Source organism: Podospora pseudopauciseta, chromosome 1 (genome assembly GCF_035222475.1).
Source record: "Podospora pseudopauciseta strain CBS 411.78 chromosome 1, whole genome shotgun sequence".
NCBI classification, from domain to species: Eukaryota; Fungi; Ascomycota; class Sordariomycetes; order Sordariales; family Podosporaceae; genus Podospora; species Podospora pseudopauciseta.
In genome coordinates, this window is record NC_085892.1 from 3,184,238 (window position 1) to 3,207,204 (window position 22,967).

Here is a 22,967-nt window from a genome sequence, read left to right on the forward strand (position 1 = left end):
GCAACAGTAAACGCACACCAAAAACATGTGCTCCTGCTTGGCAGAAAAGAATCGGCCCTAGCCTGATCAGGCATGCGCCACAAACAGTGGGGAGCCACAGCTTCACCCACAGGCTGACCACTCACAACTGCTCCCTCCCAACGACACACCTAACCACATTACGTACCGGGTTCAGCCAAAGGCGCAGCTTTCCACTCACCCATTTCCGACAGAAGAAGCTCAAAGATATGGAGATCTTCCTTCTGCATGGTTGTATCGCGCTGCATGTCAAAGTGCGGGAATGCGCCTTGTCGTGATGTAAGCTAGGCAAGGTGGAGACAGCATCTCTAAGCATGAAAAGATTCACTGTGGCAACATTCAGTTTGATGTCTACAACATGAGAGGTTATGTTTCTTTATATACCTGTATTGTTCCTTATCTCATTCTACCCAACCCACTCGCTATTCAGCTCCCCAAACCTCCAGCCACGGGGTATTTCCCTTCTCCAAGAACACCCCAGGCAATGACGTACCCAAATGGTCCAAAGATAAGATAAGAGCTTCCAATCTCAAATCTTTAAGCTGATTGGTGGGCGGGGGTTTTCACATCCCCCCCTTGTTCCTTGACTTACACTTAGACGCTCGTCGCACGGACCACATCAACTTCATATGCCACCATCACCACTTCACCTCTCATCAGCTACTCTCCTCCCCCCTCTAAAATAACAACCTCCCTCTCCCTCTCCTCCATCTCCCTCAACATCCTCCCCCTCTCCTCCCAAACCAACCTCCCCCACTCTGCCTCCATAACTTGCCTCCGTCTCAGCTCCCTAGCCTCTTGTCCTAATTCCTGCTCAAGTTTTTCCCTCTCCCTCATTAATTCCCTATCCTTTCCCCCCTTTTCCACAATTTGCTCCAGTTTTAACATCCCCATCTCTCTGTTTTGTGTTGATCTCATTTTTTGGTTTAGGGCGACGTATCCAGTCTGGAGTTTCCTCTCCTCTGGTGATTTCCCTGCGTCTGGGATAGAGTCAGAGGGGAATTCCCCTACTTTGAGAGAAAATTCCCTTTCGACGGCTTCGTGTTGCTTTTGAAGGGAGGCAACACCTGCAATGTGGGAGTTTTGCATGCGGGCGAGGGCGGTGGATTGGTTTAGATTCAAGCTGCGACGGCGAAGGGCATGGGACTTGACGAGCTGGGATGTTTCGCGGGAGTGAGATGTGATTAAAATGTCAGATTGGTGGTCCGTTATCGAGGTCATGATAAAGGTCAGAAGGGAGGAGTGCTCGGATATTTGGGTCAGTCTCGCGAGTGTTGATTCATCAGCTGGGGTGGTGGTGGGTTGTGAAGCTTGGCTGCTGCTGGCAGGTTCGCTCTGTTGTTGCTGTTGTTTCTCATGCCGGCGCGCGGCGGCTTTTGATTTCATCACGTCTACCTGTCTGTCTGTGCAGAAGCAAGTCTTCCACCTGGCGCCGCAGACGTAGCAGAACTGGCCGCCGCAGGGGCAGGTCATGTGTCTACATCCGGACACGTGCTCTACGACGCGTTTGCAGCGGTGGCATTTTTGCCAGCCGGACTCTTGGATGAAGGCTTTGGTGCGGAGGTAGTCTGGGTCTTGGGGGCAGTATTCGGTTTTTTTGTGGGCTTTTTGGTGGCAGATGGGACACATTTTGTGGCCTTTGGTGCACTTGAGGTAGGGGGTGGTGATGGTGCCTGTTTGGGGGGTGATGATGGTGGTTTTGTCGTGCCATCGGCCGCAGTCGGGGATGGGGCAGTAGATTCTGTCGGTGGTTGCGTATTCGGTAGATTTTTCGTTGTAGAGTTTTCGGGTTGATCGTGAGGTGTACTTTGTGATGGTGCGGCAGGGGATGGGGTTGAGGCAGCATTTTGGGGGGAATTGGGCTTCGGTTTGGAGGCCGGTGAGGACGAGCTGCTCGAAGCAGGGTTTGCAGTAGGTGTGATTGCATATCGCGGCTTTTACCGAGTCGGCTCTTTCAGTGGGTTCGAGACAGGCGGTGCATTCTCTGGGTAAGAAAAGTTAGTCGAGAGGAGGGAAGTTGGGTGGGAAGGGTAGGTATGGGGCTTACATCTCTTCTCTAGATTCCTTGGTGCCGTCTGAGGGACGGTTGAGGGTTTTGAATGTGAGTCTGGTAAAAGCACTGGGCGATCCTGGAGTTTCCTGGTTCTTATTCTTTTCGCCGGTCTGAGATATATACCGCTCCAAGTGGCGATGAAAGAACACCCTGCGACGCCAGGACCGGGATGGCTTGAGTGTTGGTCGTTCTGGCTCGGTCTGAGCCTCGCTTGGTAGTGATTGATCCTCCACGCGAGAAGCAAGCGAAACGACCACCGCCGTGGTCAAACTCTCCGCGGGTAGTTCATTTTCTTCTGTCATTTGTTGATTTTCTGTTGCCTGTTCCTCTTCCTCCTGTCTCGCCGTGTCTTGGGCCACACGCTGGGCCAATGCCACAGCCGCCTCTTTCTCTGAACGGGCTCGTTCAAAGACTGCGTCTATCGATAATCGTACAACCGTGCGGATTGTATCTGGTATATCTTTGAGCGCGGGTGGGTACGAGGAAAGGGTTTCTGGCAAGGGGTAATCGACGAGGAAATGTTCGCCGTCATTCAGTTCTTCATTTTCAAGCTGCGGTGGTGGTAACCACGTTGTGGGTGAGTTCTGAGGAAGGCTGACAGCAAGATTTGCCTGTTTTCCTTTGTCTTTGCCTTGAGCGTTCGGGGTCTCGTCTGGTGGATCTATGCGCAACGGATCGTCGTCTACTGGCGTGGTCTCGACATAAATAGGCCGATTCGGTCCACTTGTCATATTTCCAACTGCAGCGAGAGCCATGGCTTGCAAAGCTGCCCACAGAATGACCTTCAGAAGCGGCAGGGTGTCTTTGTCGAAAACACCGGCCTGTAGAAGTTCTGGCATTGGGTCGTTCTCGGGGATTTCGCAGATCGAGGCGATAGCTGGGCCTGGCAAGAGTACCAGAAGATAGATAGGAAGTAAGAGGATATTTTCAAACAGAGATTAGGAGTTTGACTTTGATATTTCTTTGCTGCTCATTTTTTGAGCCACCACGAAGTGGCTTCGAGTTTTGAGGTAAGCCACAAAGTTAAGTCTCGGGTTTTGAGAACTTTATATGCTTTGTAAAGTGAGCAACGATTAGGAATTCACGACATCTTTAGGAGCGTGGTACTCCAGTGTCAGGTTATCTCGTTATATAGAGAAACTAGCTGTAACCGCAGCATGCATCCCTCGAAGCAGGTTTCCAGGCGACCTTTCGAGGCGAGCCTCGTCTTGTGTGGAAGGTGACCATCCATTGGTCCAGTCTGAGCCAATATGGTTACACTCTTTGCAGTAGGCATACCGGGAGGCTGTGTGTTTACTTGTTTGGACTTGGTCTCGTTGATCGGGGCGAAGCTACATTAAAACAATGAGCTGGAATTTGTTTATACAGAGCAAGGTAGATTCTAGCTCGAGTCTCGCTCTATTTACTACAAGAAGCTAGCCAGTTTAACGTGGCAGGTCTTGGCGATTGAGAGGTCTCTGAATGGAAATGCGGTAAGTTTGAGCTTTGAGCTCAGCCCTGGCGACCGAAGTCCCGATTATAGCTCGGTCTGCCTAGGCCGTGTGGGGCCGTCGATCCACTGCCGCTCCCGACGGAAACGCTCAATGGAGCGCCGAAGCGGCCGCTGGATTGCCGAGGTTCCACTATAACCGAGGGTCTGTGCGAAAGCAAGACCTCTCTCCGTAGAAAAGAGGGCTACTTTTTCGCCAGACAATACGTTTCGACTGGACAGTACACCTACCAAAATACATTAAGACTAAGTCTATTTTTTCTCATTAAATCCATATATTAACTAATAACTAACTGTATCCGCAATAGCTATAAAGTAACTTAAAAATATTAAAAAGGTAATAATTTAATTTGAATAACTTGAAAATATAATAAATTTATACTACAAATTTTATAACTAATTAGTCTTAAATTTCTATTTCAAAAACTATTAATTTACTATATTAATTTTAATTAAATATATTTATTGTAGGTACTATTAAAACATTTAGTAAATATCATAATTTTTTGATAGAAAGGTCTAGCTAGAAAGCTTTTAAAAGGCTCTCTAGAAAGTTCTGTAAGAAAAGTTCTAAAGAGAAGTTAATTAGTAGGCTTTTAAAAGTAGTTTTGTCACGGTTCAGGAGAAGCGAAGACGCCAGAACTAGTGGGACTAAAGTGGGCGGATAAGTAAGGCTTATAGGGCAGAGAATAGCACAAGTCAAATGATTTAGTATTTAGGAGATAAATCCGTGGATCTATAGATTTAAAGCTAAATCCAAGAATCTAGAGTTTGAAAGCTAGATCTAGGAAATCTAGGAAATAAAAGATAGATCCAAGTACGGAGGTGCTTAAAATCCTAGTGGTTTTGGGTGCAGCTACAAACCTGAGGGTATATTGAAATGGTGAGAAAATACACAAACCAACCACAACACCACAAATATATCCTCAATAGGGTGTATGAATGAACGCACCTACGTGACAGTGGCTCGCTCGCAGGCCGCACTCCACGTAGGACAAAGGAAAGACTCTATGGGCTCGCAGACCACATAATAAGCACCTGATCGGCCTGATCAGAGGGCCAGAATTGCCTGCACGCGTGCAAGGCACAAAAATATAAAAAAATAAAAGTCGATATCCTGTCTAAAACAGAATGTCCGAAGCAGACTGCTTATATACATGACCCTTGAACCCCCGAATCCTCCGAGAGCTCCACTTCCTTACTCAAACCCTCAGGCTTATAGCCGCACCCCAAACCAATATATGAGGAAGTGAGGCTCACGGAAGATTAAGGGGCTCAGAGGTCATATATAAAAGCAGTCTGCTTCTCGAATTTTATTTTAGACAGGACATCGCCTTTTATTTTTTTTATGTTTTGTGCTTTGCACACGTGCAAGCAATTGTGGCCCTTTAATCAGGCTAATCCGGTACTTATTATGTAGTCTGCGAGCCCCCATAGCGTCTTTTCTTTGTCCTACGTAAAGTGTGGCCTACGAGCGAGTCATTGTTACGTAAATGTATTTATTTAGAGATCTATTGAGGGTATATTTATGGTATTGTAGTTATTTTGTGTGTTTTCTCACCATTTCATTATTTTTGTCACAGTGCCGACTAAAGACTAGGGTAAGTGTCTTGTTATTGCGCGAGGGAAAGAAAAAGAGGAGCAAAGCTCTCTACGAAGCGGCGCTGTTCTTCTTAAGCCTCATACTCTATTCTTCTATGAGCCTCGCTTTAATGCCGTGACATTACTTTTGTATCAATTAATATCTATATGATAATTTTAATATTAGTACTGTTTATGAAATAGTTATGAAAAAACATTGCTTACGTAATTAAAAACAAAAAAAAACCTTTTTAATTAAGAATTATGATTATTATTTTTTAATGAAAGCTATTATTTTTTAAAGTTAGTTTAGCTAGAAAAACGCATAGATATAGGATACATTAGATTTTTTAGCTATTTGGTTCGTATTATATTATCCAGTTAAAAAAAATAACCCTGTCTCCGTAGGAGAAGGGAGCTTGCTTTCGCACAGACCCTCGGTTAATTCTGCCATGGATTTTCGACGTCATCTCATTTATGGTGCAGCAGGTCAATAATGTCAAATCGCCCTGCATCATCCAATTGCGCTACACTCAACACCTCAAGATGCGTCTCTCAGGTCTCCAAAAAGAAGTCCTCGGTCTTTATCGGCAGTGTCTTCGAGAATGCCGCAAGAAGCCGGAGGCCACACGGAAACACTTTCAGACCTTTGCTCGGTAGGATGCTCACACTTCACTACATGACTTCAATACTGACCTTGAAATAGCGAGGAGTTTGAGAAAAGCATCAGTCTAGACAAAAGAGACTTCTCTGCAATTGAATTCCTACTGCGCAAGGGTCGTCGCCAGCTCGAAATGTATGCATCACCAGGGGTCAAAGACATCAGGAAATAATCGCCCTGAATGCTCATGCTCTTTCTCGAGCATCTATAAGGGGTGAGCCAGTAGTGGCAGTAGTTACCACGAACAACAACAAAATCAGTTCCTGGCGCCTGCCACTATGAGCCATCTCGAGTCCCCCTTCTCAGCTCGGTGTCGCAGTTTCCTCTCCTCTGCTTCCGGTTCCGTCCAATACAATGTTGTTTGAGGTCTGAGACTCCTCTTCCATTTACCACCCATACTGTTCACACAAACGCGCCCAACAGCCATACCACCGGCACCTTGCCTGGGTTTTTTTTTTTTGGAATCGAGTTTTTTTTTTTTTTTTGGAATATATGGACGATGCCTGCATTCAACTTAACTTAGAAGGGAAGTCCGCACCGTCGGCCAAAGTTCAGACCAACGCCATCACCACCACCACCACCCAATGTCAATCCAGATGCTCCCCCCATTTTAAGTCCTTCAACCGCGAGTGTCAGTCTGGCTCATAGAGCTGCTCAGGAGGTCATACGGAAGCCTCTGAGCGAGTCCCTTAGGAAGCTGCGCCGTGCCCAACGTGCCCTTACACGGCGAAAGAGGAGGAGCAGGGTTCGTGTATCGTTTAAACACTCTACTGGCAGTCGGACCTCTAGTACGGCCAAGCGAGTGTCAAGGCAGCTCAAGGCTGGTGATGTCAAGCAAGGCGGCAGCAGTCCAAGATCCCGTCCTCTTCCCCCCCCGCCGTCGTCAGAGGAAAATGTGGGAGGTTGCTCTTGGAGCCCGTCGAAGCCACCGCGTCCGCCGCCGAAAGATAATATTCGAGCGAATATCAAGCAAGCCGGTGAAACCCGACACAGACACGCGCCGCCAAAGAAACCTGCCCAGCCATCATCACATCCCAACACCAGGAACCAGACATCGTGGGGCCCACAGACTGAACACATTAAGGCTGTTTTCGACTGTACCAAAGGGAAAAAACTAGTCGTTGCACCAGTAGATCACAACCTTACACGACGCCGAGTGCAGACTCCTCGCTATTCAGTATTCCCCAAGGCCCATCCCCGCCACTACAAACGTTCAGTTGACCCAGTCAAGGAGTCGATCATGATCCGGAAAAGTCCGATTATTCAACAGCAACGGCTATCAGCTTTGGTACCGTCACCGCCAGCACAGACCACAACAACAACAACAACAACAACAACAACAACACCTGTTCCCCCCCGCCAGAAACAACTCCCCGATGTAGCAAAAATCCCAGGTATGAACCCCAAGCAGCGGGAAGAAGCAGCCACGACAACAAGAACCGACCCCAAAACCGACTCTAAACCAACCCTTGGCGAATTTGTCCGTGAGCTGGAGGAATTTGCAAAGGCGTTTGATGGGACTTGTGGGTCGTTGTTGTTGTCTACACCGTCAACGACGGCTTCGGTGAGGACCGTGCGGGAGCTTTTGCCTTGGAGGGAGGAGTTTTGGGAGGCGGGGTTGGCGGTTACTTCTTGGGAGCAGAAGGGACAGGTGAGGAGGTATGATGAGGGGGGAAAGAAGTTGGGGGGGAGTAGGACGAGGAGGTTGGATCAGTTTGCGGGGAGTAATGTGCCGAAGGTTGGGGCGAAGGGGAAGGGGGGTTTGGGGATGGGCGTCATGAAGGGGGTTTCGTCTTTGGATATCACTTTGGGTGCTAAAGAGTTGAGTTTTAGGACGGGGGTTATGGAGGGGGTGGCCTCTTTGGGGAATAAGGAGTCAAGTTCGGGGACGGTGGTTGTTTATAAGCCGAGACGGGGGATGATGGCTGATGAGACGGAGATGAAAGAGGGGGGCAGCAGCTCGCGGAATAACGAGATTTATTCGGGGTCGAGTAGTACGTCTGTTGAGCCGGTTAAGCTGGCGGCGGTGGAGAAGAGGGTTGTTAGGGCGAGGGCGAGTACGGTGTTTTCGGTGAATAAGCCTTTGCCTGTTGCGCCGGCGTCGTCTGTGGCGGCGAGTTCGGAGGATGTGGGAACTACGGTTGGATCGCAGAGTGAGGTAAAACCGGAGGGATATCAGAAGCTGGGGTCTAGTTATGAGAGTGAGAAGGAGCCGTTGCTGCCGCTTTCGGAGCAGCGGGTGAATAGTTCCTCGGGGGCGAGGTCGGTGCAGGGGAAGGAGGTGGATAGGGGAGGGGGGGAAGATGAGAAGGTGTTGCCTGCGCTGCTGCCGCCACGGACGGCGCCGCAGGTGAGGCGTGGGATCAAGAGTGATTGGCAGGCTGGGGGTAGTATGGTTAGTGCGTGGAGGCAGTTGCCTACTACTATTGTTGAGGAGAGGGAGCCGTCGCCGGAAAAGGAGGGGAGGGTGTTGGGGGAGAAGGGGAGTATCGATCAGCAGCAGAAGCTCTTGATGGAGAACAAGGATGTTAATCAGGCGCATGGCTTGAACAAGCCGGCGGGAGTTTTGAAGACAAAGACAGAGTTGGAGGCGAAGGGAAAGGGGATTGATACTCCTATACCAACACCAGCTCAGGAGAAGACACCGGTAAAGGCACCATTTGTCATTAATCGCGGCGTTATCACCAAGACGCCTGAGCTTCTCCTCCCCCAAACATGGGAACACCACTCCCTAGGCACGCCATCCTCCTTTAAGAGAGCGCTCGATGACGTGGTGCGAAAACTGGACGCGATGGAGGTGAGGGAATGCTCCTCCCCCTTTGGTGGAGTGTCATCGCCAACGACAATGACAATCGCAACAAGCAGCAGCACCAAAAAAAAAACGCCTTCGTCGTCTGGGAGCAACGGGAAAGCCCCCTCACCAACAACACCGGCGCAGAGGCTGCAGAAGGCGGCGATGATGAGAAGGGAGAGGATGGATGCTGAGCAGCAGCAGCAGCAGCAGCAGTGTGCTAACTTGCCCCCTTCTGCTTCTATCGTTCAACCGGTACGTTCACGGGAGTATATACCGTATATGATGCCGCCTCCTGGAGGGTTGGCGTTCAGGCCGAGTGAGTCGAACTCTTCTAGAGGGTTGGGGCAAGGGCGGAATTTGAGGAAGGGGCTTTTTGCGGGGGTGGGAGCAAGGGAGATGGAAGACGACAGGGATATTTCTGATGAGGATGTGCTGAAGGGACTGAAGATTATTTGTGCGGCGTCGGCGGATAAGGAGTTTGATGGGTTAGTGAGGAGGGAGACCGGGTTGAGGTTGAGGAGGTTTTTGGCGGATTTGAGGACTTTTGAGTTTTTGGGCGGGAATGGGCAGGTACCTGGGGTTGGCGGTGGTGGGCGGCAACAGATGGGGGTTATGGAAAAGAGGAAGAGGGATGTGCAAGTTGAACGGGAGAATAGGAGACGGAGTATTAGGGGGATGGATGGGTTGAGGGGTCTTGGGGATGGAAAGAATATGAAGGAGAGTAAGAGAGAGGGAATGGGAGTTAGAGAGAGTGTGCGGGATAGGGATACTAGGAGGAGTTTTAGGGGGTTGGGGAATGGACTGATGAGGTAGTTGGGCGAGGGTATTGGTTTGGTCATGCAATGGAGAAAATGATTTGGCCGGGTAATGGTAGTTTTAGGATAGAAATAAAGGCTTTTGCATCTACACACTGCGCAACGGGAATGATACTTGCTGGAGTGCTCTATGGTGTTTTTAGTGCCCCTGAATGCTGCATCAACAGTGTGATAGAGAGAGTGGCCAATGTGTAGCTTGGGTCTGTTGAGCAAAGGCATCAATGAACGGTGAGATGGCCGAGCGGTCTAAGGCGCCAGGTTCAGGCCCACCTGAATTTCTGATTCTTCTCTAAAGTATCTTCCTGGTCTCGAAAGGGGCGTGGGTTCGAATCCCACTCTCATCATATATTTTGACTTTCTATTATTATTTCTAAATTCATCTCTCTGAATGGACAAGCTCTCTTATGCATGGGTTACTCTCCCTAAAACATAGCAAAATTTGTTGGTATTGCCGTTGGGCTTAGGATAAAGGAGGAATACAGAGTTTATTTCAGGAAGTTGCTGTGTCTTGGTCTGAGCTTGGCTTGTTTGTGTACCTAAGAAAGGGGCCCCTTTTTAGGTTTCATGCAGTCAGACAACATGAAAATTATCTATGCACTGACAGAGTAAATCACAGCAACCATGAAAGAGGTATCGGAGTGAGAATTGGTCAGTTATGTTACAGAAGCATTCTAGAAGCTGACTTTATCTCCCACTGCTGTGGGCGATTGGTGCGCCTCTGATGTTTCATTTATCACAAACACCACAAATAGAACGGACAGACTTTACTGGTATCCTTCTATGATATTTGAGTCAAGTTAATACCTCACCGTTATACTATCCATCCCCGCAAGTGACGCGTTATCTCTCTCAACTTTGAATCTTATTAGAGTGCGTGGTTTATCATTGTTCCTCCTGCAAAGTATTTGAGATATTTTGTGTGTGTTTGTTCAAGACTGTCTTCATGATCTCCATTGCAGGAGGTGTATCACTGCATATAGATTGTCTCCCTCTGCAAGTCATTTAAAACGGTCTATCTCATCGTGATCATATCATGATAGTGATATGAAAACGAACAGACTCTCGGTGCGGGTCACGGCTCGCGGCACGGCATGCTTATTCCTCAGGTACGGTAGGATTTCAACAGTACCTGTGATCACCGTTTCTACATGGGGTGTCTGAACAGAAGTGTGGGACTGATCCCTCTGGTAGTCCAGTCCAGCAGAGTATCTGTCGGAGCCCAGTAATCAAACAACCCCGGTTTGACGCTGGTTCTTGCATATCAGACTACGGGGCTGCACATTCCAAGACAGACAAGGCGTGGAATTTTGGTATGCGTCTTGGTTCAAATTTATCTGGGTCGAGCGATGTCCCCTCTCGTCGTGGTCTCAACACCAAAAACAAAGAGGTTGCCCTGTATAAAGCCGGAAGCGAAAGGGAAGTTCTGTGCAGTAGCTCTGCATACACCTATTCACCCTTATGCAGAAGAGACAGGTGAAGTGTGTACATCCGCGGTGGGGATTCACACGCACACACACAGAGCAAGCACAAGGGCTAGATTCAATCAAACTGGGATCATCCCGACTGCTTTCGGGATGGCGAATGTGGTGGTACGAAGTCAAGTCCGAAGGCGGGCAAGTAGTAGTAAATACACGGGAAGTCTAGGAACGACGAGTATCCGGTACCTGCTCGCCATGTGGAGAACGGGGTCGAGGCCAAGATGCCCACTCCCAGCTGTTTGGGCTATTTTGCCTGGCCGGGTATTATGCTTTAGTGCCACGGGTGAAAAGGGTTGGCGTGCAGGAGTGGTAGACGGTACCTAGGGGGGAGGTAGGGGGTACCTTGGGGAAGAGGAAAGGTTGTGTGGGGGGAGGGGGGGGATAATGGGGAGCGGGTAATATAAATGATTGTGGTTTTATCGATCAATTGCTCGAGTTGGGAAGCTGATCGTCAGAGGGAAGGGGGGGTGGGAATGTTTGGTACGGTGGTATCGATGGGAATAATCAGTTGAGGATGGATGGGGATGTGATGATGCGTGGCGGATTGTAACCTCTTGGTTTCTTCACGGTCCAATGTGATGTTCCCATTTCGCTTCTAGAACTTCTCATCTCGTCTCATGATGCCCTCTTGTAGTAGAGACTCTAGGCTGGTCTAGTGCTGTCGTCTTTGCCACATATTCCTACCTCGATGTTGCCCTCATGTTGCTGTAAGATCTAGGCTTTGTCTGGTGGTGGTACCGACCCTCGGTCTACTCGCTCTCCAACTTGCGGCAAGAAAAACCTTCTGGAGAGTCTGGTCCGGGAAAAACCCACGCGAGGTGCAAAAAATGCCTGAAGTTTGGAAACCCCTCCCCGAATCGTGATGGACCCAAAACCCGAGTGGACGGAACAGATCTAGTGTTTCCCTACATCAGGCAGGGCCAAGGGGGCAATGAACCGGGCGGATGGGAGAATGTCAAGACGTGAAGCGAGAGCCAGGCAGCCATTGGGATCATCGCCGGTGATGAGTTGTCCCAAGTGAAGTGGCCATGATGACCGGTGATGAGATCCAATCAACATCGTCATGCGAAAAAAAGAAAAAGTTACCATCAGCCCTCCATATTCCATTTCCGGCAACAAGGTGAAGTGAAGCCATCACCACAAACATCCCCACCTCCCTCACCGCGGTTAAATCCAAGAGATAACGACATAATCAGCACACCAATCCAAAACAACGAGTCAGAGATCCAAGGTGAAGCCATCACCACCTTGAGACAATCTCCCTCACCGTGGCTAAATTCAAACGCGGCACCCCCAATCTTCCAAACTATCCATAAGGCACAAACCACCACATATCACAAATTTCATGAAACCGAGCAAAAAGCATAATTTTCCAAACACATATATTGAGTAGGTGGTTTGTATTGAGGTAGTAATAGTATTGGGGGGGGGTATATAGTAAAAAATAGATTATTCCATCCAACAACAGAGACACGCGCGCGCATATTAAACAAAATCCATCGCTATGCAACTTCAATGTTTTTTTGTTCATCGTTCGCGTAAGCACATAATCTTCAATGTCCCGAATCAAAATAATAAGCGACATCAAAATCGCGCGCGCACGCAAGCAAAACATCAAACAAGTCGCCTTTTTTTCCCACAAAAAGCAAGAGCTAAAAACAAGCCAACTGCTTTAGGCAGACTTGGTCTCGCTGATCTGAGTCTCCTTCTCGACCTGGTTAAGGTCGACGCGGGCAACCTCAGCCTCGTCACCGTCGATGATCTTGGCGAGCTCCTCGAGGGTGGGGCCCTTGGTCTCGACATACATGAAGTAGACAAAGGCAAGCTCGAGGAAGATCCAGCAGGTGTAGATGAGGTAGAGCTTCCAGGTGCTGTTGGTGGGGCCGAAGAAGTCGAAGGCGACGGGGTTGGCGTAGATGTTGAGGGTGAGAGCGCACTGGACGGACAAATTCATGACCATGAGACCCTTGGCGCGGAGCTTGTAGGGGAGGATCTCGATGGCGTAGCCGACGAGGAGACCGGACCAGGCGAGAGAGTACATGATGCCGAAGACCCAGATGAAGAAGATCATGGCCTTGTCGGCACCGGGGGACTGCTTGGTGTCCCAAAGAGCAGAGCAGATGGTCCAGAAGACAAAGGTGCAGAACATGCCACCGGTGGAGGCCAGGAACATGGGGCGGCGACCGACCTTGTCGACAAGCATGGCCATGGTGACGGAGACGATGAGGGCAAGGCAGGTCTGGCCGGCACCGAGACCGAGCTTGGCAGTCTGGTCGGTGACACCGGCCGAGTCGTAGAGCTTGGAGGAGTAGTTGGAGATGATAGCGTTACCAGACCACTGGGAGAAGATACCGAGGGAGATGAGGACGGCGAATCTGTAGCGGTTGCCCTTGGTGCGGAAGAAATCGGCGTAGCTGGAGTTGCCCTTGGCCTCGTACTCGAGACGGATGGTCTCCTTGATCTCCTGGTACTCGAACTGGACGGTGGGGTGCTGGTCGTTGCCGTTGGCGTGATACTTGGCGAGCATGGCAAGAGCCTGGTCGTGCTTGTCCTTGGCAATGAGGAAACGGGGGGACTCGGGGACCCAGTAGATGAAGGCAAGCTGGATGAGCGAGGGGAGGGCCTGGAGAAGGGCGGGCACACGCCATGACCATTCGGTGGGGACGTAGGCGGTGCCGAAGGCGAGCCAGGAGACGATCAAGGCACCGACGTTCCACAGGCAGTTGTAGACGCTGGTAAGACGACCACGATGCTGGGGATGGCAGATTTCGGTGAGAAGCATGGGAGACGAGATCTGGGCGAGGGAGTTGCCGAAACCGAGGAGGACACGGCCACCCATGAAGACACGGATGTTGGTGCAAGAACCCTGGATGACGGCACCGACAATCATGATAACGCAGCCAATGGCGATGGGGAGCTTGCGACCAAAGTTATCGGCGAGGAGAGGGCTGTAGACACGGGCCAGGTCAGCAATCGTTGATTGCCATTGGGCTTCTTTCTCTCTGGAATCCAAAACTTACACGATAGGGATAGAGACCAAAGAACCAATCTGGTAGAGAGCACCGACGAGACCGAGGAGGGAACCTCTGGGTCTCTCGAAGTAGCTGTCCCACTGCTCCATGTTCTGGACAGCGTTGAAAAGCATACTGTAGATACCATGTTAGCAAGGGACCCCCAGTTTTGCTTCCGAAAGCAAACGTACCCATCGTAACCGGTGGTAGCAGAGGCAACGCAAAGAATGATGGCGAAGAAGTAGAGCTTGCGAAGACCGGGCTCCTGACGCCAGTTGACTCTCTCAAACTGAGGAGCCTCCTCCTGGGCGACCTCGGCCGCCGCAGCTTGGGGCTTCTTATCGAAGATGCCCATGGTGATGGATGGTTGGTGTGTGAACTCGACGATGGGCTGTGAAGTGCGAGAGAGGCAGCAATTGAATGGCTCTCAAGAAAGATGTTGGCGACACAGCTGACCCGGCTCCTTGGATCCTAAAAGGGTGGGATTGTCAGGAACGCAAAAACGAGGATGGGATGGGGGATTATAAAGACATGTTGCTCAGGGACGGTCAACCAACCCTGGGGTACGGAAGAGTCGTGGAGACCAAGACGGACAGACGGACCGGCCAGGCGTTCGAGGGACAACCGGGGTTGGGCAGGCATCATGGGGGGAGGAGGTGTGGGACATGTTCACACCAGAGAAGCTTGACCAACTGCGGCCCTGAGCCCACCACCTCACCACCCCAGAACCGCTACCCGTACGGCGAATCCTCCACTTCTGCAAATAGCTAGTGTCTTTTGTTCAGTTCCAGGCACGTCTGGATGGGGCTCGCATGCACGCCGATACAGCCCGTACAGGTCGTCGGTACGGGACAGGACGGCAACAGATTGCTGGCTCTCAGTTGAAAGTACCCCCCCGCGTTGGTCTCGCCAGTTCCCGACGGGCTGGCCGGAGACGGGTTGCTTGTCAATGAGGCTAATATGATATGTATGTATGTCCCATCAAGCCATACGTACACAGTACTCATATTCGAGATGCTTCACTCAGGACTGGACTGTGTCAAGCTCGTGAAACTTTCCTCCTTGATTTCCGTGACAACACATTTCCTGGGGACCCCAGGTCTCCCCAGCCCGCTCCTCCCCGTACCCCAGAGAAGTCTGCAAAAAAAGATGGAGCGATGACACCAAAGCATCGTGGAGTCGAGTTGATCACCAGGTCTCTCCAATCTTTCCCCAACTTTGACCACTTCTCCCCCGGCTTTGGCCCCTCCTGTGGGGACCCGCACTTTTGTCCTTGCCGAGACTTGGCAGACATGGGCCTCGATGGCGCCCCTGGGAGGTAAGCTCGTCTGCTTGCCCGCCTTGGGGATCGGACCGGTTTTCGCGTGGGCTCCTGGTCAGCGTCCAGCCAACCGAGCAGCGTCGAGCGAATGGGAGCATGCCGCCGCCGCCACTTTCAGCAACCTATGCACGGCCGGTGGAAGCGGACCGACAAAGAGATCGCGCTGCATATTGGCGCTGAGATGTGGCGCGCACTTGAGCTTGATTTGGCCAACGCTCACTAACGTCTCAACGTCGTCCTGTGATGGTTTCGTTTCTGTCATCAGGGAGGGAATCAAAGGCTCTGCTCTCTCAACTTGTTCGAGAGATAACCATGGTTGGCAGCGGAAAAGAGACGAATTGTTGACCCACGGGAAGGCAGGGGTGTGCTCCTGTCTCAATTAGGCAGTATTTGCCAAAGTCGGGAGCTCCCCGGGGGGTCCCAGGATGTTACGGCGGCAGGTATATGAGATGCATACCGACTGCAATGGTATGGCCATGCGTGCCGATAATACACAGGCCTCGCTTGGGCTGGCAGAAGCTGGGCACAAACCCGACGCTTGGAAACAAGCACATCCCGCTCCGCGTAGACGACTTGGAGATGTGCCGGTACGTCGAGGTCGAAGTCAGGCGGCCGATGCCAAGGGGGTGGTGATGGTGAAGAAGGTTACGGAGTAGTCTAGCTACATACTAATGCGGGCAGAGCTGGTAGCCAGTCGGAGGAGATATCTCGTAGGGAAGCCGGAGTGGCACACCCTCGCCGCCGAAGCACATGATGGTGATGTTTGGAGACAGCCAGTGGGCCAGTGGGGTAGCGAGCCGTCAAGTTTCCAACGACAGCCGGTGATTGGTCCGTAGGAAGCCTCCCCGTGTTTCCGACGAGTGGGAATCCGGGGCACCCCACTTTCTTTTCGGCCTTGATCATGTTTTCGGCGCTGACTTGAGGCCCTTCCAAAAGGGCGACATGTCACTGCCAGAAGCACTAGTGGCTGTTGGGCAAACACGCTTGTGCAAGAACGAAGATGTTTCTCCGGGTTGGTGAGTGATGATGCCCTGTTTCGCGAAGTTCGCCCTCACGGCGGCATCTCCAGCTGGGCGTTCACTGGGCGTTCTGGGGTGCGGCTTCCCCGTTGATGCTAAGGGATCGAGCTAACGCTTGCCTCGCAACTTCTCCCGGCTTGGCTTTTCATTCAGGCTAAAAGGACCTGGCCCTCAGCCGTTTTTGCCCAGCAGGCGTTTCCTATCCGTGCTTTCTAGCGTCCAGATAGCGTTTCGAAAAAGACTTTTTCCGCTGGTGAGCTGATCCCATCTGATCTGATCGGCTCGCGGCCGGTGAGGCGCGTGTAGGGGAAAGGGGAAGGGCGCGGTGAGTGCCGGACACATGGCCCGAGGCTATCACTAGGAGTTTTGCTAGTTTCTGCAGCTGTCAACCAGGAAGTTGTCGTGAGCTTGGTGCCTTCTCCGTGCCTTTTGCCATTTTACCATGTGGAAGACACGCTATGTGGCCATCACCGAGTCCACTGTGGAGAGAGTGCTGGAGACTTGGGACCACAGGCGGCTTGATATCTCGATGGATCAAAAAGAGGCGGTAACATCATGCCTGAAGCCAACGAAGCCAATGAAGCCAATGACGTGCAGCCAAGTCTTGAAGCACGCCGATATTGTCACCTCGGGAAGGGAAATAATGCACCCTGCCATCCGAGGCTAGAGGCGCTGATATCAAACACACGATATCACTTGGACGACAAACACGATTCCCAGGTGCCCGGGACGCAGAGACAGAGAGCAGAGATGAAATCCATGAAATCCATTATTAACTGTCGCATCTGAGTGTGGAACTATTCCCAAACAGCCACGGTGGTTTGCGGCACCAGGACAAAATAAGGGAAGCATAGGCGGGACGGCACCGTTCGCCGGTGGCACCTGAGGTCCTAGGGCCGCCCAAGAGATGTCTAGGCCTTTCTGCATGAGTCTTGGGTGTTGTTGACTGTAACCGCAAAGTTTGGTCCCGATGCCTACCTAATATCGGGCATGGCACCGGGGGCATTGAATTTGGAATTTTCTGTTCTCCTCTTTTGAATCAACATGCCATCTCTCTCGAGGAGTTGGTGAAGAAGCAGCGGTGATGCCGTTGTCTCTTCCCGACTGTTTCCGCTTGGGTGATGGTTGGGAAAAAAAGGCAATGGCCGGGGACATCCCTGCCAAACTCGGGGGGGACGGCAGACGGAGTTTGAGGGGAAGGCTGGAAAAAGCGCGGGGTTAAGCACGGGCCACGTTGCGGTCATGTGAATTCGCTGCAGATGCAACCACTCAATTGCGCGGCGCGTTTCAATGCAACCACTCAACTGCGCGGCGCGTTTCAATGCGCGCGTCCAATTTTTTGGCTACGCGTCTGCCGTGGAGTCATTCGTCCCTTTCTGGTGCCGCCGTGACATCACCGTAACGACTACACATAGCATCGCCAACCAGACCAAATCCACTGCGGCATCATGGTTGGGTCTTCGAAACCATCCGAAAAGAAGCAGTCATCCTTGACTAGTTTCTTCACCCCAAAGACTGTCAATGGCTTGTCACAGAAGTTGGCTGCCCAGAAGCCAGCCAAAGACGACTCCAAAGCTGGACGCTCGTCCTCGCCATCTGCCCCTGGACCGTCTCAAGTCTCCAGGTTCAAGCGACCTCTCCAAGAGGACAATGACTCTGGGAATGGGACAGAAAAGACTACCAGGTCTAGCCGTTTGACCAAACGCGCCAAGCGTGTCCTTGACGACGATGACGAGTCTGAGAATCAGGAGCTTCCAAGCTCGCCTCCTGCTGGAAATGGCCCAAGTTCATCCAGAACCGGAAAATATGTCTACGATGCGGGGTCCGCCTCAAAGACCGGCGCACCCGACGAGGACGAGACCGAAGATGCGGCAACGAGACGGAAGAAGGAGGAGCTGCACAAGAAGTTTGTCAAGAAGCTTGGCCATCCAGACAGCATGTCGTACATGAAGAGGCGCAATGGTGCCCCAGACAGTTCTACTCCAGGCCTGGAGGGTGATGACGCGGAAGGAGAGGATGAGGCTGAGGAGGACGAACCACCACCGACCAAGGGCAAGAAGAAGGGTGCCAAGACTGGCAAGCTTACGCCTATGGAAATCCAGTTTCTCGATATCAAGAGGAAACACATGGATACTCTCTTGATTGTCGAAGTTGGTTACAAGTTCAAGTTCTTTGGCGAGGATGCTCGGATAGCTGCCAAAGAGCTGAGCATTGTGTGCATTCCTGGCAAATTCAGATACGACGAGCGTAGGTGCAACTTGCATGTGTTGTGTTCCGATCGTTATGCTGACCTTTCGCCAAGATCCATCCGAAGCCCATCTCGACCGATTCGCCTCTGCCAGCGTGCCAGTTCACCGACTAAACGTACACGCCAAACGCCTTGTTGCTGCTGGTCACAAGGTTGGTGTTGTCCGCCAAGTTGAGACTGCAGCCCTCAAGAAAGCCGGCGACAATCGCAACGCACCATTCGTCCGAAAACTTACCAATGTCTACACCAAGGGCACATACATCGACGAGACAGGGGAGCTGGATCAACCCGGAAACACCACTGGTGCTCCATCTGGTGGCTATCTGCTTTGTCTTACTGAATCCCCGACCAAGGGGTCTGGCACTGATGAGAAAGTGCAAGTCGGAATTATTGCCGTACAGCCTGCAACCGGAGATATCATCTATGATGACTTTGAAGATGGCTTCATGAGGCGCGAGATGGAGACCCGGTTGCTCCATATTTCGCCTTGCGAATTCCTCATTGTCGGTGACTTGTCCAAGGCCTCCGACAAAATTGTCAAGCATCTTTCTGGCAGCCGTACCAACGTGTTCGGTGATCGAAGTCGGGTTGAGCGGGTGCCCAAGTCAAAGACTATGGCTGCTGAGGCTCACTCTCATGTCACCCAGTTTTATGCTGACAAGACCAAAGAGGATGACGAGAACTCAGCAGCTCTTTTAGAGAAGGTCTTGAAGCTGCCGGAGTCAGTCACCATCTGTCTGTCAGCAATGATCAACCATCTCACCGAATATGGCCTGCAACATATCTTTGGTTTGACCAAGTACTTTCAGTCGTTTAGTACACGACAGCACATGTTGGTCAACGGGACAACACTTGAGAGTCTCGAGGTCTACCGAAACTCTACGGACCACTCTGAAAAGGGTAGTCTGATGTGGGCATTGGACAAAACCCAGACCAGGCCCGGCCAGAGACTGCTGAGAAAATGGATTGGTCGTCCATTGCTTGACCAGCAGCGTCTAGAAGAGCGTGTCACTGCAGTAGAAGAGCTTCTAGAGAAGCAGTCTACCATTCAGGTCAGCAAGCTGACCGGCATGCTGGCCTCGGTCAAGGCCGATCTGGAGCGCAGCTTGATCCGTATATACTACGGAAAGTGCACCAGGCCGGAGCTTCTGTCAACCCTTCAGACTCTCCAGAAAATCGCCATGGAGTATCACAGAGTGAAGTCTCCGGCAGAGACAGGCTTCAAGTCAAGCCTGCTCCAGGAGACCCTTCTCTCTCTGCCTGCTATCGGTGACATCGTCACCTCCTACCTCGACAAGATCAACGCCCAAGCCGCCAGAAAAGACGACAAATACAACTTCTTCCGTGAGGAAGAGGAGACAGACGACATCACCGATCACAAGCTGGGGATCGCGGCTGTAGAGGCCGATCTCGACGCCTACCGCACAGAAGCCACGGCCAAACTCAAGAAGAAGGTTTTGGTGGAATACACCACCGTCTCCGGCATCGAATACCTCATCGAGGTAGCCAACACCGACCTCAAAAACGTCCCCGCCTCTTGGGCCAAAACCTCTGGCACCAAGAAGGTCTCTCGGTTTCACACCCCAGAGGTGATCAAACTCATCAGCGAGCGCGACCAGCACCGCGAAGCCCTCGCCGCAGCCTGTGATGCCGCCTTTTCGGCTCTTCTCTCGTCTCTCGCGGCGGAGTATCAACCACTCCGCGACGCCGTCTCCTCTCTCGCCACATTGGACTGTCTTTTGTCCCTCTCCCAGGTGGCCTCCCTACCAGGCTACTCCAAACCCAACTTCCTCCCCATCACGGCCCCCCCTTCGATTTCCATCGTCGAAGGCCGCCACCCCATAGCAGAACACACCCTTTCCACTCCTTACATCCCCTTCACCACCTCCCTCTCCTCGCCTGCCCCGTTGGCCCAACTGATCACAGGCCCCAACATGGGCGGTAAATCCTCCTACGTTCGCTCCGTCGCGCTCCTCGTTTTGCTTGCTCAGATGGGGAGCTACGTCCCCGCAACAGAAATGACGCTCACCCCCTGCGACGCCATCTTCACCCGCATGGGCGCGAGGGATAACCTCTTTGCGGGGGAATCAACCTTTATGGTTGAGGTCAGTGAAACAGCTTCTATTCTCCGCTCCGCCACCCCGAGGAGCCTGGTGATTCTGGATGAGCTGGGAAGGGGGACGTCGACGCATGACGGGGCGGCGATTGCGCATGCGGTGCTGGATTATGTGGTTAAGGAGGTGGGGTGTTTGACGCTGTTTATCACGCATTATCAGAACCTGGCGAGGGTGGCGGAGGGGTTGGGGGATGGGAGGGTGAGGTGTGTGCACATGAAGTTTAGGGTTGAGAGAGGGGGGGATGGGGATGGGCAGGAGGAGGAGGTTACGTTTTTGTATGAAGTTGCCGAGGGGGTGGCGCATCGGAGTTATGGGTTGAATGTGGGGAGGTTGGCGAGGTTGCCGAAGCAGGTGCTGGAGGTTGCGGGGGTGAAGAGTAGGGAGATGGAGGAGGGGGTGAAGGAGAGGAGGCTAAAGGGGGTGGTGGGGCTGTTGGGGGGGTTGATGAATGGGGAGAAAGGGGAGGAGGAGTTGGAGCAGCTTGTGGAGGGTATTGAACAGCTTTAGGTGGGCAAGGGATTATGGAGTGTGGTAATTGTTAATTGTGGGAGTATACATAGGACTGGAGTTGGTTGGGGTTGGTAATTGGTGTTGGGAGGGGGGTTATTGCAGCTACCTACCTAGGTTTGAGTCGGGGAGATATCTGGAAGGTAGGTGCAGCACATGAAATAGAATATTCCACAATTGTGTATATGTAGGACCCAACAATGAAGTCCCTGTTATATCTTGCACTAGCCATGTTCAAAACATTTGATCTACTTCATACTGAGAAGAGGAGGTTTGACATGACGACGATAGATCATCTTCCAATCTTTCCACCCCATGAACTTCATCCATGCCTTGAACCTGCTAGACGACTCTGCTTAATTTCTTCTTGTCTCTGGCAGCAGAGCTCCTGATGGAACGGTATCCCAGTAGTTGTTTGTATCCTCGATCTCCAGACATTTATTACAACGTCGATAATGCTCGCATTGGGTACAGAGCGTTTCCATCGTTTCTCGCCGATACGGTCCATGCTGATGGGGGCACTACGGGGGTCTCATGTTACCTTATCAGTCTCGGGACATATGTGCAAGGGATATGGTGATGGTAAAGACTTACACAATACCGGAGGAACCAGACGGTTGGTGGGTTGGGTTTGTTGGTGGCATTGTTGATGTTGTTGACGTTGAGGAGGATGGAATAAACTGGAAGATCCAAAGGTGTGTTTGACTTGTTAGGTATTTGCAGTGACGAGTGTTACAATAACTGACGACAACAACGAATCCATTAAGAGAGGACGAAAATGTTTGAGAGGGGAGTCAAGAAGGAGAGGGCTTACCTTTATATATCGAAGGTTCCCCTTCCTCTTCCACTAGGTTCCTTGGGTACGCGTTATATGCCATAACCCTCGCTCTTGTTTCGGCTTGCCATCTCGGGGGACCGGCAATATCGCTTCCAACGAGCCAAGAGAGACAAGTTCAGGGTTCCCTCTTCGAGATCCTGACTGTTGTGTAACTTTTGGCAAGTTGGGACGAGGCTCTGGAGAGACAGCAGCACCGCCGACATGTACTTGATCTAAACCAATGAACGGTATGAGTTTTTTCAGTTCAAAGATGAAGAACCAGTCAACGTGACCTTGAACACTTTCCGGCTTCTGGTATCAACAGTGCAGGTAGGTGTTGTGTTTGTTATTCACCACCAGGGTTCGAGCGAGTAAGAAAGTCAGTTAACAAAGTGGAGGCTTTTTGATAGATTGCGTCTGAAGAGCGATTGTAACATAAATAAATTGGAGCTAAGCCTGGAGAGTAGGAAGTAGTACGTCGAAGGTGTGATCAGGTGTATCCTTCGTGGAGGTATCTCGTGGGCTTGCCTGTCCTGAAGATGTCGAAGACATTCCGACTCCGTAAAAATCTGAATGTAGTGATTTGATGTTGGGGCAAGCAAACGACTTTTTCAGAGTGCAAGATAAGAAAACAGTAAAATCGATAGTCGGTGATATCCAATTGAGGATATCGTTCGAGTCGTTTCACTGGTATTCTGAACAACACTTCAAGGATGGAATGTGATTTATGACATGTGGGAGACCCTATGAAATGTAGCTGTGTCAAGCTGAGAGGTAAGTAAACAATCAAGACAGGTTCAGACAGTCGAGGCAAAACGGATGGCAACACAACAGGAGCCAAAAAAGGCAAAAATTGATCGCGGCAGGGATCGAACCTGCGATCCTCTGCGATACTGGGATATTGTAAAGCAGATGCCTTAACCACTGGGCCACGCAACCTATTTGATTGGTGGATGTTGACCGGAATTGAGTTCATGACAGGACCAAACGGGAGCGGCCCGCATCTTGGCAAGCTCTTATCTTATCAGTGAATGTGGT

The 22,967-nt window shown here is 51.3% G+C and overlaps 7 protein-coding genes and 2 non-coding genes across 9 annotated transcripts; 5 read left to right on the forward strand and 4 right to left on the reverse strand.

The window, feature by feature from the left end:
• Positions 1–377: 377 nt before the first annotated feature.
• On the reverse strand, positions 378–3,491 carry QC763_108770 (uncharacterized protein). The gene is made up of 2 exons (XM_062907464.1): positions 2,066–3,491; positions 378–2,002 (listed from the first exon to the last, which is right to left on the reverse strand). Exons 1-2 carry the CDS (start codon positions 2,908–2,910, stop codon positions 679–681), a joined length of 2,169 nt encoding a protein of 722 aa, XP_062770414.1. The 5' UTR covers positions 2,911–3,491; the 3' UTR covers positions 378–678.
• Positions 3,492–5,516: 2,025 nt separating this feature from the next.
• On the forward strand, positions 5,517–5,974 carry QC763_108788 (uncharacterized protein; the record flags this gene model as incomplete). Its single annotated transcript, XM_062907465.1, has 2 exons — positions 5,517–5,797; positions 5,848–5,974. Exons 1-2 carry the CDS (start codon positions 5,619–5,621, stop codon positions 5,972–5,974), a joined length of 306 nt encoding a protein of 101 aa, XP_062770415.1. The 5' UTR covers positions 5,517–5,618.
• A 1,068-nt stretch (positions 5,975–7,042) lies between these two features.
• On the forward strand, positions 7,043–9,409 carry QC763_108790 (uncharacterized protein; the record flags this gene model as incomplete). Its single annotated transcript, XM_062907466.1, has 1 exon — positions 7,043–9,409. The coding sequence occupies one exon, from the start codon at positions 7,043–7,045 to the stop codon at positions 9,407–9,409; it is 2,367 nt and encodes a 788-aa protein (XP_062770416.1).
• Positions 9,410–9,638: 229 nt separating this feature from the next.
• Positions 9,639–9,755, forward strand: QC763_0010550. Its single transcript has one exon. It is a non-coding gene; the product is annotated as a tRNA-Leu (tRNA).
• A 2,497-nt stretch (positions 9,756–12,252) lies between these two features.
• Positions 12,253–14,255, reverse strand: QC763_108800 (uncharacterized protein; the record flags this gene model as incomplete). The annotated part of the gene is made up of 3 exons (XM_062907467.1): positions 12,253–13,837; positions 13,910–14,035; positions 14,092–14,255. The coding sequence occupies 3 exons, from the start codon at positions 14,253–14,255 to the stop codon at positions 12,562–12,564; spliced, it is 1,566 nt and encodes a 521-aa protein (XP_062770417.1). The 3' UTR covers positions 12,253–12,561.
• Positions 14,256–15,276: 1,021 nt separating this feature from the next.
• On the reverse strand, positions 15,277–17,398 carry QC763_0010570 (uncharacterized protein; the record flags this gene model as incomplete). The annotated part of the gene is made up of 2 exons (XM_062905211.1): positions 15,679–17,398; positions 15,277–15,459 (listed from the first exon to the last, which is right to left on the reverse strand). Exons 1-2 carry the CDS (start codon positions 15,697–15,699, stop codon positions 15,277–15,279), a joined length of 204 nt encoding a protein of 67 aa, XP_062770418.1. The 5' UTR covers positions 15,700–17,398.
• Positions 17,399–17,601: 203 nt separating this feature from the next.
• MSH3 (Mismatch repair protein msh3) lies at positions 17,602–21,112 on the forward strand (the record flags this gene model as incomplete). Its single annotated transcript, XM_062907468.1, has 2 exons — positions 17,602–18,487; positions 18,543–21,112. Exons 1-2 carry the CDS (start codon positions 17,689–17,691, stop codon positions 21,110–21,112), a joined length of 3,369 nt encoding a protein of 1,122 aa, XP_062770419.1. The 5' UTR covers positions 17,602–17,688.
• Positions 21,113–21,434: 322 nt separating this feature from the next.
• On the reverse strand, positions 21,435–21,884 carry QC763_108815 (uncharacterized protein; the record flags this gene model as incomplete). Its single annotated transcript, XM_062907469.1, has 2 exons — positions 21,714–21,884; positions 21,435–21,633 (listed from the first exon to the last, which is right to left on the reverse strand). The coding sequence occupies exon 2, from the start codon at positions 21,618–21,620 to the stop codon at positions 21,435–21,437; it is 186 nt and encodes a 61-aa protein (XP_062770420.1). The 5' UTR covers positions 21,621–21,633; positions 21,714–21,884.
• Positions 21,885–22,783: 899 nt separating this feature from the next.
• QC763_0010600 lies at positions 22,784–22,868 on the forward strand. Its single transcript has one exon. It is a non-coding gene; the product is annotated as a tRNA-Val (tRNA).
• Positions 22,869–22,967: the final 99 nt, after the last annotated feature.